General features: G+C 66.6%; 1 protein-coding gene across 11 annotated transcripts in view; it reads left to right on the top strand.

Moving 5' to 3' along the window:
* Positions 1-12,036, top strand: part of PITPNM2 (phosphatidylinositol transfer protein membrane associated 2) — a 105,783-nt gene that overhangs the window by 87,241 nt on the left and 6,506 nt on the right. For 6 of the 11 annotated variants that reach the window (XM_045842507.1, XM_045842511.1, XM_045842535.1 and 3 more), the window contains exons 6-15: positions 1,431-1,736; positions 2,676-2,771; positions 4,714-4,830; positions 5,012-5,082; positions 7,657-7,904; positions 8,227-8,416; positions 8,537-8,656; positions 8,820-9,049; positions 9,544-9,722; positions 11,762-11,932. In XM_045842507.1, coding sequence (XP_045698463.1) covers positions 1,431-1,736; positions 2,676-2,771; positions 4,714-4,830; positions 5,012-5,082; positions 7,657-7,904; positions 8,227-8,416; positions 8,537-8,656; positions 8,820-9,049; positions 9,544-9,722; positions 11,762-11,932 — 1,728 coding nt within the window. Of the gene's footprint in view, positions 1-1,430; positions 1,737-2,675; positions 2,772-4,713; positions 4,831-5,011; positions 5,083-5,344; positions 5,527-7,656; positions 7,905-8,226; positions 8,417-8,536; positions 8,657-8,819; positions 9,050-9,543; positions 9,723-11,761; positions 11,933-12,036 lie in introns of those variants that run through there. The other 5 variants (XM_045842549.1, XM_045842520.1, XM_045842565.1 and 2 more) reach the window with 2 other exon arrangements.

Here is a 12,036-nt window from a genome sequence, read left to right as displayed (position 1 = left end):
GGTGACTGCCGTCCCCTGAGGGAGCCCCAGCACTGGACACCCCAGCACTGGCGTGTCCACTCCCGGTGGGGAAACAGCCTCTGGCGGCAGCTCCCTGCTGCTCACCGGCCCCGCCCAGCACCCCGAGGCCCCACCCAGCACGGCCTCCTCCGCCCCCCGCTGGGCTGGAAGCTCCAGGGGCACATCACGGTGCCCTCACACCGTGCAGGCCTGGCCCGGACGGCCTGGGGCTCCTGTCCCGGCTGCCGCCGCCTGGGGTCTTCCCCCGCCAGAGCCCTCGGCTCCCTAACTGTCCAGGTCGTGGCTCAAGGTCAGTGCCACTGGCCTGTCCCAGCCCGAGGCTGCTGGCCTGGGAGCGGCACCGGAGCGTCGCCCTCTGACTCCAGGAGCCGAGGGCCTTCGCTCAGATGAGAACAGATCTACACTGATGATACCATGCTCCACGCATGTCCTGTCAGCTCACGGTCACCCGCGAGGGTGGCCACCGTCTCCCCTGACTGTAGGGGACAAGGGCTCGGTGCTGGGTCTGAACCCAGACCTCCCGGCCTAAGCAAACCTTCTCGTGAAGTGTCCACGACATGCAGGCCCGCCCAGCGTCCTGGGAGGGGGACACGTCTGTGTGCCAAAGCCTGGAGGGCAAGCAAACTCTGATCTCCCCAGAGTCAAGGGCGGGCCCTTGGGGGGAGGGCCCGAGGTCTCCGCGTCTGCCCCCTGCTGGGAGGTGCGTGCAGGGCACCTTGCGGCTCCCTCAGCGGTTTCGTAACCAGCTCTATCGAGGACGAACTTGACAGACCGCACGCTGCTCTGGTGGTGAGAGGACAGTTCCATAGGGTTTAGTATATTCTAGAACCTTCCATCACTTCAGAGTCTTTCGTTCCTGTTCACAGTTCCCCCCACCACCACTCCCACCCCAGCCCCAGTCCACCCCTGTGGCTCTGGTGCTTCTATTATTTTTACACCCTGAAAGCTACCTTATTTCATATGCACCTGTATTCTAATAGAAAAAGAAGGACCCAGCTGCTCTGAACTTGACCTTGACTGTCCATGGGAAATTTGATAGGGAAAGTACACCAGACACTGAGACCGAACACTCCCAGGAAGTCCTCTTCTAGTGTCCGAAATCGCCCCCACCCCCTCACCCCCAGATTCAGTGTGGCTTCTGAGCAGACCCATTGCCCGGGGAGACCACCTGTGGGCCACAGGGGGGGAAACTGAGTCATGGGGCAGTGGTGTGCTGGAGGCTGCCCTGTGAGTGTGGGTCCGAGCCTGGCTGGCAACATGGTGGTGTGTGTGGCAGGCGGGGGGGGGAGGGGGGGGCGCCTTCTAGCCCCCAGCCAGGCCCTCGCGGCCCCGGAGCCGGGACTAACGGACGCCGCCTCTGTCTCTGTCTCTGTCCCCGCTGTCCCCGCCGCCGCCGCCGCCGGGCGCAGGCCTGCGGAAGGTGATGGTCAGGGCGCACCGGCAGGCCTGGTGCTGGCAGGACGAGTGGTTCGGGCTGAGCATGGAGAACATCCGGGAGCTGGAGAAGGAGGCGCAGCTCATGCTGTCCCGGAAGATGGCCCAGTTCAGCGAGGATGACGACGAGGCCGCGGAGCTGGCCAAGGGCGAGGACGGCCAGGCCCAGGCGCCCGGGGCGGCCCCGCAGCCCAGCAGCGGCGGCGAGCCCCTGGCCGGCCGGGGGCTGAAGAAGCAGTGGTCCACATCCTCTAAGTCCTCCCGGTCGTCCAAGCGCGGAGGTGAGCCCGCGGCCCCCGGCCCTGCACGGGGTGGGGGGGCCCTGCCCTCCCCGTGTCCGCCCGGGGCCACCCCGTGCCGCCGCCCGCCGGTCCGAGCTCCGGAAATGGACCCCTGCTTCCGGGCCCCGGGGGCCGCAGCGGCAGGGAGTCACAGCCCGCCTCCTGCTCGTAGGAGAAGCCCCGGGTGCCCCCCACCTCCAGCAGGTCCCCCCAGACTCACCCCCACCGCCCAGGTGAGACAGGCAGCCCAGGCGTGTGGACACCCCACTCCCAGCCTCTCCTGGGACCCAGGGTTCCAGGAGGAAGAGGGGGCTGGGTGGGCCGCACCCAGCACACCGAGGAGGGGGAGTCTCTGCTCCGAAGGGGGCCCGAAGGCCGCAGGCCCTGAGACACGCCGTTCTTGAGGGGACGCCTGTGCACGCCCCTGGGTGCCGTGAAAACGAGGCGTCTTCCGTCACGTCCGGCGTCCGCTCTGCAAACCCAGCTCCCCCCACGCCAGGCGCGTCTGTCCCCGGGCTGACGGGGCCCGTGGGAGCACCCGCGTGCACACCCTTTACCTCGCTCACCTCCTGCCGCAGCCCCGGGTCCCCGCCCGTGCGCGGGCTCTGCCGCAGGGAGTTTAAGGGGCTGGCCCGCGGGCCGGCCCGGGCCAGAGGCACCGAGGTGGACCCGGGCCTGTGTGCCTGACGCCCGGTTCCCTGCCACGTTCCGCCCCAGGACGTGACGACATTGTGCCAGGTGGGCTGGGAGGGGACCACGCTGGAAGTCCCGGGAGCTTCCACAGGGACGCGTTAGGGCCACTCTGCTGCTCTTTTCTCTGCGCCGTGTCACCCTCTCCCGACCCCTCCTGGCCCTCGGGCGGGCGGCATCCCTTGGGCCTGCCCTCTGCCCCTCCGCCCCGCCCGTGGGTGGTCGGTCAGTGCGGGTTTTGCCTTCCAGCCAGCCCTTCCCGCCACAGCATCTCCGAGTGGAGGATGCAGAGCATCGCTCGGGACTCAGACGAGAGCTCGGACGACGAGTTCTTCGACGCTCACGGTAGGTGGGCTCCTGGCCCTCCCCGGGCGCCCGCCCGGAGAGGTGGGGGGGTGCCTAACAGAGTTGGGGGGGGCCGAAGTGGCAGTCACCCACGGGGAGTCCGGGGTGAACAGCTGAGCGTGGAGGACAGGAGGAGGGTGGTGGCGGCCCCAGCAGCCAAGGGCTAACCACATGCAGCGGATGTCAGGTGTCCACGGGCCTGGCAGGTGCGGACTGCTCACGGCAGCCCCCGGAAACAGGTGTGCAGTCAGGGGGCCGCTTTTCCAGGTGTGAACTTACTTCCACAAGAAGCTTCATAAGAGTGTAACTCCTCATAATTTTCCAAAGTTTTTTATTGCAATCACCGTATTTCCCCCCCTTGGTTAAGTTGATACACATCTGACATAAAAACCTCAGACAATGCGAACAGGCAGGAAATGTGCGAAGTGCCCCCGTATGGACCCCAAAATGGGCACAGGGGGCGGACCACTGCCCATGCAGGGAGACGCGAGCGCACAGAACCTGGCCTCGCACTCCCCCCGAGGAGGTACGAGGGGCCTGCAGACGGTCCAGGAGTGGGGTTCCAGGGTGCAGACTGCAGCAGGACCCCGGCTCAGCAAGGGACAGGGACACCAGCAGGCACACGGCTGGGCAGAGGCGGCACCTTCGTGACCCCTCAGCCAGCTGGCCTGCCCTCAAGGGAAAGGGGGGCCGGTGTCCAGGCAGAAGAGAAGTGCCTGGGTTGACCTTGGGCCAGGGGCCTCCAACAAGTGACCGGCAGTTCCTGAGCCGGCCTCCGTACCCGAGGCCTCCCTGACGGTGGGGAAGGACGCTCTGGACACCCCTCCCCCTCCCCCCAGCCAGGCCGAGAGGCTGAGCCCCTCCTGGCTGCGTCCCCGGTGTGAGGAAGGTGCCCGTGTCACGTAGAGACTTTCGGAAAAGCCGGACACAAGACGAGGCAGCAAAGCCAGGAGATGCCAGCGTCCTGGGGACATCGGCCCTGTGGCTGTCACCACACACGCCAGGGCCTGGACGGCTGCCCCTGACCTGGTGGTCACGGTGGGCATGCTCAGAAGCGCAGAAACGGGGGTCGGGGACAGGGCTGCCCACAGCCGCGCTTGCCACCACGAGAGTTTTGTGGACGTTGAAACCAGCCAGGCCCTGGCCGGTGTGGCTCAGCTGGTGGGAGTGTCGTCTTGTGAACTGAAAGGTCGAGGATTCGACCCCTGGTCAGGGCACGTGCCCTAGGTTGTAGGTTCCGTCCCCGGTCGGGGCGAGTACGAGAGGCAACCAATGTTTCTCGTTCACGTCGATGTTTCTGTCCCTCCTTTCTGCTCTCCCTAAACTCAATGAGCATGTGAGTGAGGATTTAAAAAAAAAAGAAAGAAACAGTTACAGAAGCTGGACACACAGAGAAACAACAGGTGGTCTGGCCCTTCCAGCCGGCGCAGCAGGAGGAGCCGGGCATAAAATGCTACCATGTGGGTGACCCCCGAAACCCCGATGCTGAGGGAAGGCAGCCAGACTCTCAAAGACCACGTGCCGTAGGGTCCCCTCTGCGTAAAATGCCCAGAACAGGCAAATCCAGAGAGACAGAGAGCAGACCTCGGGGTGCTGGGGCTGCGGGAGGGGGGCGGGGCTTCCATCTGGGAGACGAAACTGTCCCGGAACCGGACAGAGCTGCGGGCTGCATGGCCCCGTGACGGCTCTCGGTGTGCTTGAACATGGCTGCAGTGGTGAATGTTATGTCGTGTGAATGTCACCCCGGTTTGCTAGAAACGGTCGGGTGGGAGCCCCGTGGGCGTGCCGGGGGGCGTCCGTCCTGTGAAGCAGGGGGGAGACCAGAGCCACCCTTCCCAACCCCCCAACCCCCAACCCCGCCCCCCGTGCAGGCCTCCCAGCCCCGCCCCCCAGCCCCCGCTCCTGAACAGCCTGCTGACGCCCCTGTCGCCCCCTCCTCCAGAGGACCTGTCCGACTCTGAGGAAATATTCCCCAAGGACATGGCCAAGTGGAACTCCAACGACCTCATGGACAAAATCGAGGGCCCCGAGCCAGAGGACACGCAGGGTAACCGGCCAGGTGCCGCAGGGCCTGGGGGCGGTGGCGGGGCCAGCCCCCCGTCCGACCCAGATCCTGCGCAGTAGTGCCGGGCAGCGGGGAGTGAGGGGGTGGAGCGAGGGGCACCCTGGGCCCCGCTTATCACCAGCTCGGTCTGCCCCTGGCTCACGGCCCCCCCCCTCCCCCCGCTTGTCCGTTACAGACAACATGTACCGCCAGAGCACCCCCGAGTTCAGGGTGGCCTCCAGTGTGGAGCGGCTGAACATCATCGAGGTGGGTGCGGGGGCCAGGGGGCCGGGGGCTGTGCTCTGCCACTGCCCCCCAGGGCTGCGGGGCAGGGGGCGGGGCTCGCAGGACCGCCCCGTGGGGCTACAGAGGCATGTGCACCCACGGCCTCACTCACGTCTGCACCGGCCCGGGCCCCCCTCCCCTCGGGTGCCCCTGAGATCCCACAGGGACCGTGGACAGCCCCCCAAGGAAGGACCCGACCCAGCTCCACCTCTGGGTAGTACAATGAGAAATTTGTAAATTCCAGACCAGACGTAAGACCTTCGCCCTGCTCCCCGGCTTCCTGCAGTCCCTGAAGATAAAGAGATTCCAGGGGAGGAAGCGAAAGTCTTTTGGGTGGAAGTGACGTGGCCGTGGCCGTGGCCGTGGCTGCCACCCCGCTGGGGGCAGGCGGGGCTCCCGGTGCCCAATAAAGCTGTCTTGGCCAGAGCCTGTGTCTGCTTTGGGGGTTCTTTGCTCCAAGCGCACGCCCCTCCTCCTCCTCCACCTGTGGGCGGTCAGAGCTGTCTGCGCTGGGGCCAGGGGCCAGGGCCGGCGGGGCCGGCCCACGCTGCGGTCACCGCACCGCTCTGGCCGCGAGCTGCCCGAGGTGCAGAAGGCCTCTGGGGGCCTCGGGGCCCCTGGGGAGTTTGGACGGGGTTGGGGAAGGAGCGCCCACACGACCCTCCCCCCTTTTGGGGGTTTTCTGCTTTGAGGTCTGAGTTCCAATGGGCTTTTCCGGAAGTGTCGCTCTCTGGGGTGTCGATTTCCAGTGCTGGTTCAAGCAGACGGAGCCCCCGGCCCCCCATGTGGCACACAGCTCTGACGGCCCCCGGGAGGGGCAGACGGGGCTCGCTCGAGGTCGGCCGGGGGTGTGCGTTCCGACCCAGCGCCGTTCTGGGCCCCGCCACCCACAGGCGGACCCCCTTGCTGGCAAAAACCCCCAAAGCAGAGCCCCCTCTCCCGGCCCCGTGGAAGGGGGCGGCTCGGCGGAGACGCTGACAGGCGCCCGGGCCTCTCAGGGCCTGTCGCCCCCTGGGCTGCAGGCTCTGTCCCCACGGGCTCACGTCTCTGGCAGGGTGTGCCCCGGAGAGAGCGGGCGGAAGTGGGAGAAGATGGGTCTCAAATGGGCCTCGCCTCAGGGGTCCCCGAGCAGTCCCGGCCGAGGGGCACAGGCGGGAGGCCCTCAGCCCCCCACCGCCCTGGCCCGCCCAGTCCCGTGGCCATGCCTCTGGGCTCTGCCACCAACCTTTCCTCCATAAGCCATTAGCCTGGTCTTAGGGCCACAGGGCCAGGGGGTGGTCCCGTCCTGGCCTGTGGTCTGGGCAGCCGGTGGTCTTGCCCTGCTCTGGGCTGTGAGTTCGTTCCTGCCCCACCGACCAGCAGGAGGGGCAGAATGTGGGGACAGGCGGCACTCACTCACCAAGCTCTGCTGGGCGTGGGTTCCTGTCCAGGCCCCACGGCCCACGGCTGGCTGGGGACCAGGCCCCGCCCACCCTCCTCCAGCCCCGCTTGCCCAGAGCCCTCTGCCTCACCAGCACCTGGGCCCAGTGCCCACGCCGCCCGCCCCTCATCCATCCTCCGTGCGGACACCCGGGTCCTGCTGCTGCCCCGCGTCCTGCCCCACGGGGGCCCCCCAGATGGCTTCAGCTCCTTGGCCTGTCTCCCTGGTCTCCTGGGGACAAGCCCCTCTCTTAATTCCCCTCCCTTCTCCTCTCCCCCACGCCCCCTAACATAACACAGGCACCGCAAGCGCTCGCCGACGGCCCCCCTGGGGCCCGGGGCCTCCCCTCTTCCCCGCCCCGTCACACACCCACCGGCAGCTGGGCGCAGGGAACGGGCCCTGGGGGTGCAGCCACAGGCTGGGGTGGCAGGGGCTCTGGGTCCCCGGCCAGCTCGGCACTGAAGTGCCGCGTGACAGCCGACGAGTCCCTAGGCCTCGCCTCTGAGAGGAACGGCCCCGCGTGTGGCCGTGTGCGGCCTCGGGCCTTGCCGTGCCGTCACGAGCAGGCCCAAGGGCAGGAAGGTTCCTCGCCCCACAGAGAAGGGGCTTCCGGTAGACACGTCCTCGTGGCCCTCCCCGTGCTGAGTGGCCGGGCTCGGCCGCCGCTGGGACCGTGGTCACACTGAGAGTCCAGGAGTGGAAGGGCTGGGGGCCTGGGGCCGGAGGCAGACCCCTCGTACATGGAGGGAGAGGGAGTTTCTAGCCGGCCATGCCGAGGCCCTGCTGCCAGCCGCTCCTAAGTGACCCTGTGACTCGGAGCTGGCTGTCGCCCTGCCTGCCGGGACTGGGACAGCCCACGCCGCAACACGGGCACGCCGTGGGCAGCCGGCCCCAGCGGCCGGGGCAGGCTGAGCCTCTGCCTGTCCGGGGCCGGCAGCCCCTGCTTGGGCCCCCCCAGCAGAGGTGGAGTGTGTGCTTCCAGGGGACTAGACTCCCTCCTCATGTCCTCCGTGTGGGGTCACGCTGGCAGACGGGAGCAGGGAGAGCGGCTTGGCCTCCCCAGGGTGACGGGGCCCGGGCCCAGAGCTGAGCGCCCTGGGGAGCTGACACCAGCCCTCCGCCCTCCGCCCTCGCAGGACGAGGTCAGCCCGCCGCTGGCCACGCCGCCCTCCAAGGTGCACGTGCTGCTGCTGGTGCTGCACGGCGGCACCATCCTGGACACGGGCGCCGGGGACCCCGGCTCCAAGCAGGGCGACGCCAACACCATCGCCACCGTGTTCGACACCGTCATGCGCGTGCACTACCCCAGCGCCCTGGGCCGCCTCGCCATCCGCCTGGTGCCCTGCCCGCCCGTCTGCTCCGACGCCTTCGCCCTGGTCTCCAAGTGAGTGCTCCGCTCTGCAGCTGCCCCCAGGACACCCGTCTGAGCACCTAGACCTGCCGTCCAGCCTGCTCTGCCCAGAGAGGGCAGAACCTGTGCAGGGGGCTGGGCGCAGAGGCAGGAGGGCTGGGGCCCAAGACTGAGCCTCGGTTTCCCCATGTGCTTCCGAGACGCGGGCCTTCCTCCCCAGCCCCGCCCCCACGCCTGCCCAGAGACTGGCCCGGATGCGTCCCCCACTGGGCGGGCTGAGTCCCAGCTGAGACCCCTGGGTGTCGGGGGCCGACCCAAGGCCCCTGCTCTCTCCTGACCCGGCCCGCTCCCCCAGCCTCAGCCCCTACAGCCACGACGAAGGCTGCCTGTCCAGCAGCCAGGACCACATCCCGCTGGCCGCCCTGCCCCTGCTGGCCACCTCCTCGCCGCAGTACCAGGAGGCAGTTGCCATGGTGATCCAGCGGGCCAACCTCGCCTACGGGGACTTCATCAAGTCCCAGGAGGGAGTGACCTTCAACGGGCAGGTGAGTCATGGGCTGGGGGAAGGGAAGACGGAAAACCCGGTAGGGCGGGCGGTGGGCCTGCTGGGTGCCCAGCTCGGTGGTGGCAGGGTGGCGCTCAGGCCCCGGGGCCTCTCTCCCCAGGTCTGCCTGGTTGGGGACTGCGTCGGGGGCATCCTGGCCTTCGACGCCTTGTGCTGCAACAGCCAGCCGGTGTCTGAGAGCCAGAGCAGCAGCCGCAGGGGCAGCGTGGCCAGCGTGCAGGTACTGGGGGCAAAGGCTGTCGGTGCCTGGCCGGTGGTGCAGTGAGGACAGGGCGAGAGGCTGGCTGGCCAGCAGCCAGCGGGCCTGGGGTCAGGGGTGACGACACCGAAGAGGGGCCAGGCCGGGAGCCTCCTGGCAGTGAGCCTGCGTGGGGCTGTTGCAGGACGCTGACCTGCTGTCCCCGGGCGTCTCGGTGAACCCGTCGCATGGCGGCGGCGGCGGCGGCGGTGGCGGCAGCAACCTGGAGAGCAGCAGGCACCTGAGCCGCAGCAACATCGACATCCCCCGCAGCAACGGCACCGAGGACCCCAAGAGGCAGCTGCCCCGCAAGAGGAGCGACACGTCCACCTACGAGCTGGACACCATCCAGCAGCACCAGGCCTTCCTGTCCAGGTGGGTGGGGGGGTCGGGGGCGGGGGGCCTGGGGGGGGGGCAGGTCACGAGGCCCGCTGCCAGGGGAGGACAGGGACTCCTAGGGGGAGGGATGGCCCACGAGAGGGGCCTGCAGGCCCTCGGCCCCACGCTGGGCGCACAGCTCTTCAGCCAGGAGAGAGCAGTTTGTCAGGGACCAGCTGTGGCCTTGTCCGTGCTGAGGGCCATCTTAAAGCACGGGGGCAGACTGTCGGGGGCAGAACTGACCAGGGACAGCACGGGCCCTGTCGGGGCTGTCCCAGAGGCATGGGGCTCCGAGGGGGGTCGGGACCCCCGGTCGTCCCCAGAGGGGCCCCAGCACGCCCCGGGCAGCTGCACCTGAAAGGCCGTGTGGGGGTCCAGCCTCTCTGGGCCTGATGACCCCCGAGGGGCCTCCTTCTGGAGCCGAGGGCAGGCCAGCCCCCGAGAAGGGCCCTGGAGTGACCTGGCGCACCCCTCCCCGACCTCCCCCGCAGCCTCCACGCGAGCGTGCTGAGGAGTGAGCCCTGCCCCCGCCGCTCCAGCAGCTCCACCGTGCTGGACGGCGCGGGGGCCCCGGGCAAGTTCGACTTCGAGACCGCCGACCTCTTCCTCTTCGGGTGCCCCCTGGGGCTGGTCCTGGCCTTGAGGAAGACTGTCATCCCCGCCCTGGACGGTGAGAGCCCTGGACCCCTGTCACGAGGCCGCGGTCGTGTCCCAGGCCCCTTCCTGCATCAGCCCTGCCTTTTGTCCTCCACACGAGGGCCCCTCCCTCTGCCTCCCTCCTGCGGCAGCAGCTCCGTCTCTGGCTCCTGTCCCCCGGAACCTGCCGTTTGCTTTCGTCTCCGAGGCACCTTGGGAGCCGAGGTCCAGAGAGGACAGGGACCCTTTCAGGGTCAAATGGGGATAGACCCAGTCTCTCAGGCCCAGAGGGGAGAAAGAGGAAGCCAGTCACCTCCAAAGCCATCCGGCCCCGGAGACGCCGCAGCCACACTGCTCCAGGGGCCCTCCTCACGGCCTGCACAGACAGCCGAGACTCACGGCCTGCACAGACAGCCGAGACTCACGGCCTGCACAGACAGCCGAGACTCACGGCCTACACAGACAGCCGAGACTCACAGCTGAGCGGTCCCTGCCGGGTGCCGGTCCCAGGACCGGCCATTGCGGCCCTGCCACCCTCACCCTGCAGGGCCCACGTTATGTCCCCAGGCCCCAGAGGGGGACACCAAGGCTCAGAGGGGTGAGACACTTGCTCAGGAGCCGGTAGGCAGGGGCTTACATGTAGTTAAGTGCAGGGAGAAGACAGAGACCGGGGTGTTGCGTTAAAAAGAACAGGACGCAACTGCACGTGATATGAACGAGCCCCACATTTTGTGCATGAGATAGGGGAAAAAAAGCAAAGTTCAAACAGTGTAGCCTATGTTCCCATTTGCGTGTGTGTTTTAAACGGGAGACACACACTACGGACAGGTCGGTCATACAGGTCCCCCCCGCCATCCAAAGAAGCAGTTACCATTCTTTTATATGGGAATTCTTTTGAGCGCCCGCAGGCCCCCCAAAATAACCCATCAAATCACACCAAATATGCTTAATTCCGCCCATCTTTACAAGACGTGTGACATCCTTAGGAGCTCTCTCAGGCTTTTCTGATGGCTTAGCAGCTGCAGACACACAGGGCGATAACGCACAGACGCTCACACAACACAGCTCAGCGCTGCGGCGGCTGCTGGATGCTGAGGTGCTGAGCGTGGTTTCGCGGAAGGAGCTGGGCGGGGCCGTTCCGCCGCCTCTGCCTCCGCACACGCAGCATAAACGCTGAGCGCTCGTTTTGCTTTTCTTTGTAAAAGACAAAGTGCTGCTCGAATTTCTTTTAGCTAGCGAGAATAGGTACAGGCAGTCCTCCACTGTGCGACTTGCCATTTTTTTTTCAACTTTCTACGGGGGTGCAAAAGCAATACGCATGCAGTAGAAACGGCACTGCCAGTTTTGAATTCTGATCTTTTCCCCAGGCTAGCAGTATGTGCTATAGAAGACTCTCTCGTGAGGCCGGGTGTTATAAAGTAGGCTTTGTGAAGATGATTTTTGCCCAACCGTGGGCCGGTGTAAGTGTTCTGGGCATGAGCAGCGTGGGCTAGGCGAGGCTCTGGTGTTCCGTAGCTAACGAGTACGAAATGCATTTTCGACTTAACGATGTTTCAAACTTGCAATGGGCTTATTGGGACCTAAGCTCGTCCTAAGTCGAAGCGCATCTATTAATAGAAGTCTTTCGTAAAAAAAAGCAAAGTGGCACAACGTGACCTTTTGAAAAGCGGGGGATGCCTGTACTTGCAGTCTCACTTTCGCGGGGAGTGGCTGGAACAGCCCGCAGCCGGTTCTGGCCGCGGAGACCTTCCCAACGCCCCGCGGGCGGGCTCCGCCTGCCCCGCTGCGCACGCGTGAGAGCCTCCTGAAGATGCACTTGGGGCGCAAGGCAGCCTTCCATTTGCCTTTTATCATATACTCCTGTACTTTGAAAAAGTTTTTTATGCCACGGTCATTATAACTTTTAATTAAAAAAAAAAAGCGGTTAATAAAGGGGCATTGGCTCCAACAGATCCCAACCCAAACTGATAAGAGACACACTTCCGGGCTTTGCCGACCGACCCGCGCCGCGCCCCGCCCCCTGGGGCGGAGCCAGCTGCCGCCTCCGCGACTCCGCCCCCTCCCCGCCCCCAGTTTTCCAGCTGCGGCCCGCCTGCCAGCAAGTCTACAACCTGTTCCACCCCGCCGACCCGTCCGCCTCGCGCCTGGAGCCTCTGCTGGAGCGGCGATTCCACGCGCTGCCGCCTTTGAGCATCCCCCGCTACCAGCGCTACCCGCTGGGTGACGGCTGCTCCACGCTGCTGGGTGAGAGCCCGCGCGCCGCGCCAGGGGACCAGACTACCTCCCCGGTGCCCACGGAGGCGGAGCTGAGGATCCAGGGAGCCCCGTGCTGGCCCCCCCCGCCCCGG

The sequence above is a fragment of the Phyllostomus hastatus genome, unplaced genomic scaffold (genome assembly GCF_019186645.2).
Source record: "Phyllostomus hastatus isolate PE091 unplaced genomic scaffold, TTU_PhHast_1.1 phas_contig_1162, whole genome shotgun sequence".
Classification (NCBI taxonomy): Eukaryota; Metazoa; Chordata; class Mammalia; order Chiroptera; family Phyllostomidae; genus Phyllostomus; species Phyllostomus hastatus.
Note: the sequence above shows the minus strand (reverse complement) of the source record. Positions and strands in the feature narration are given on the sequence as shown.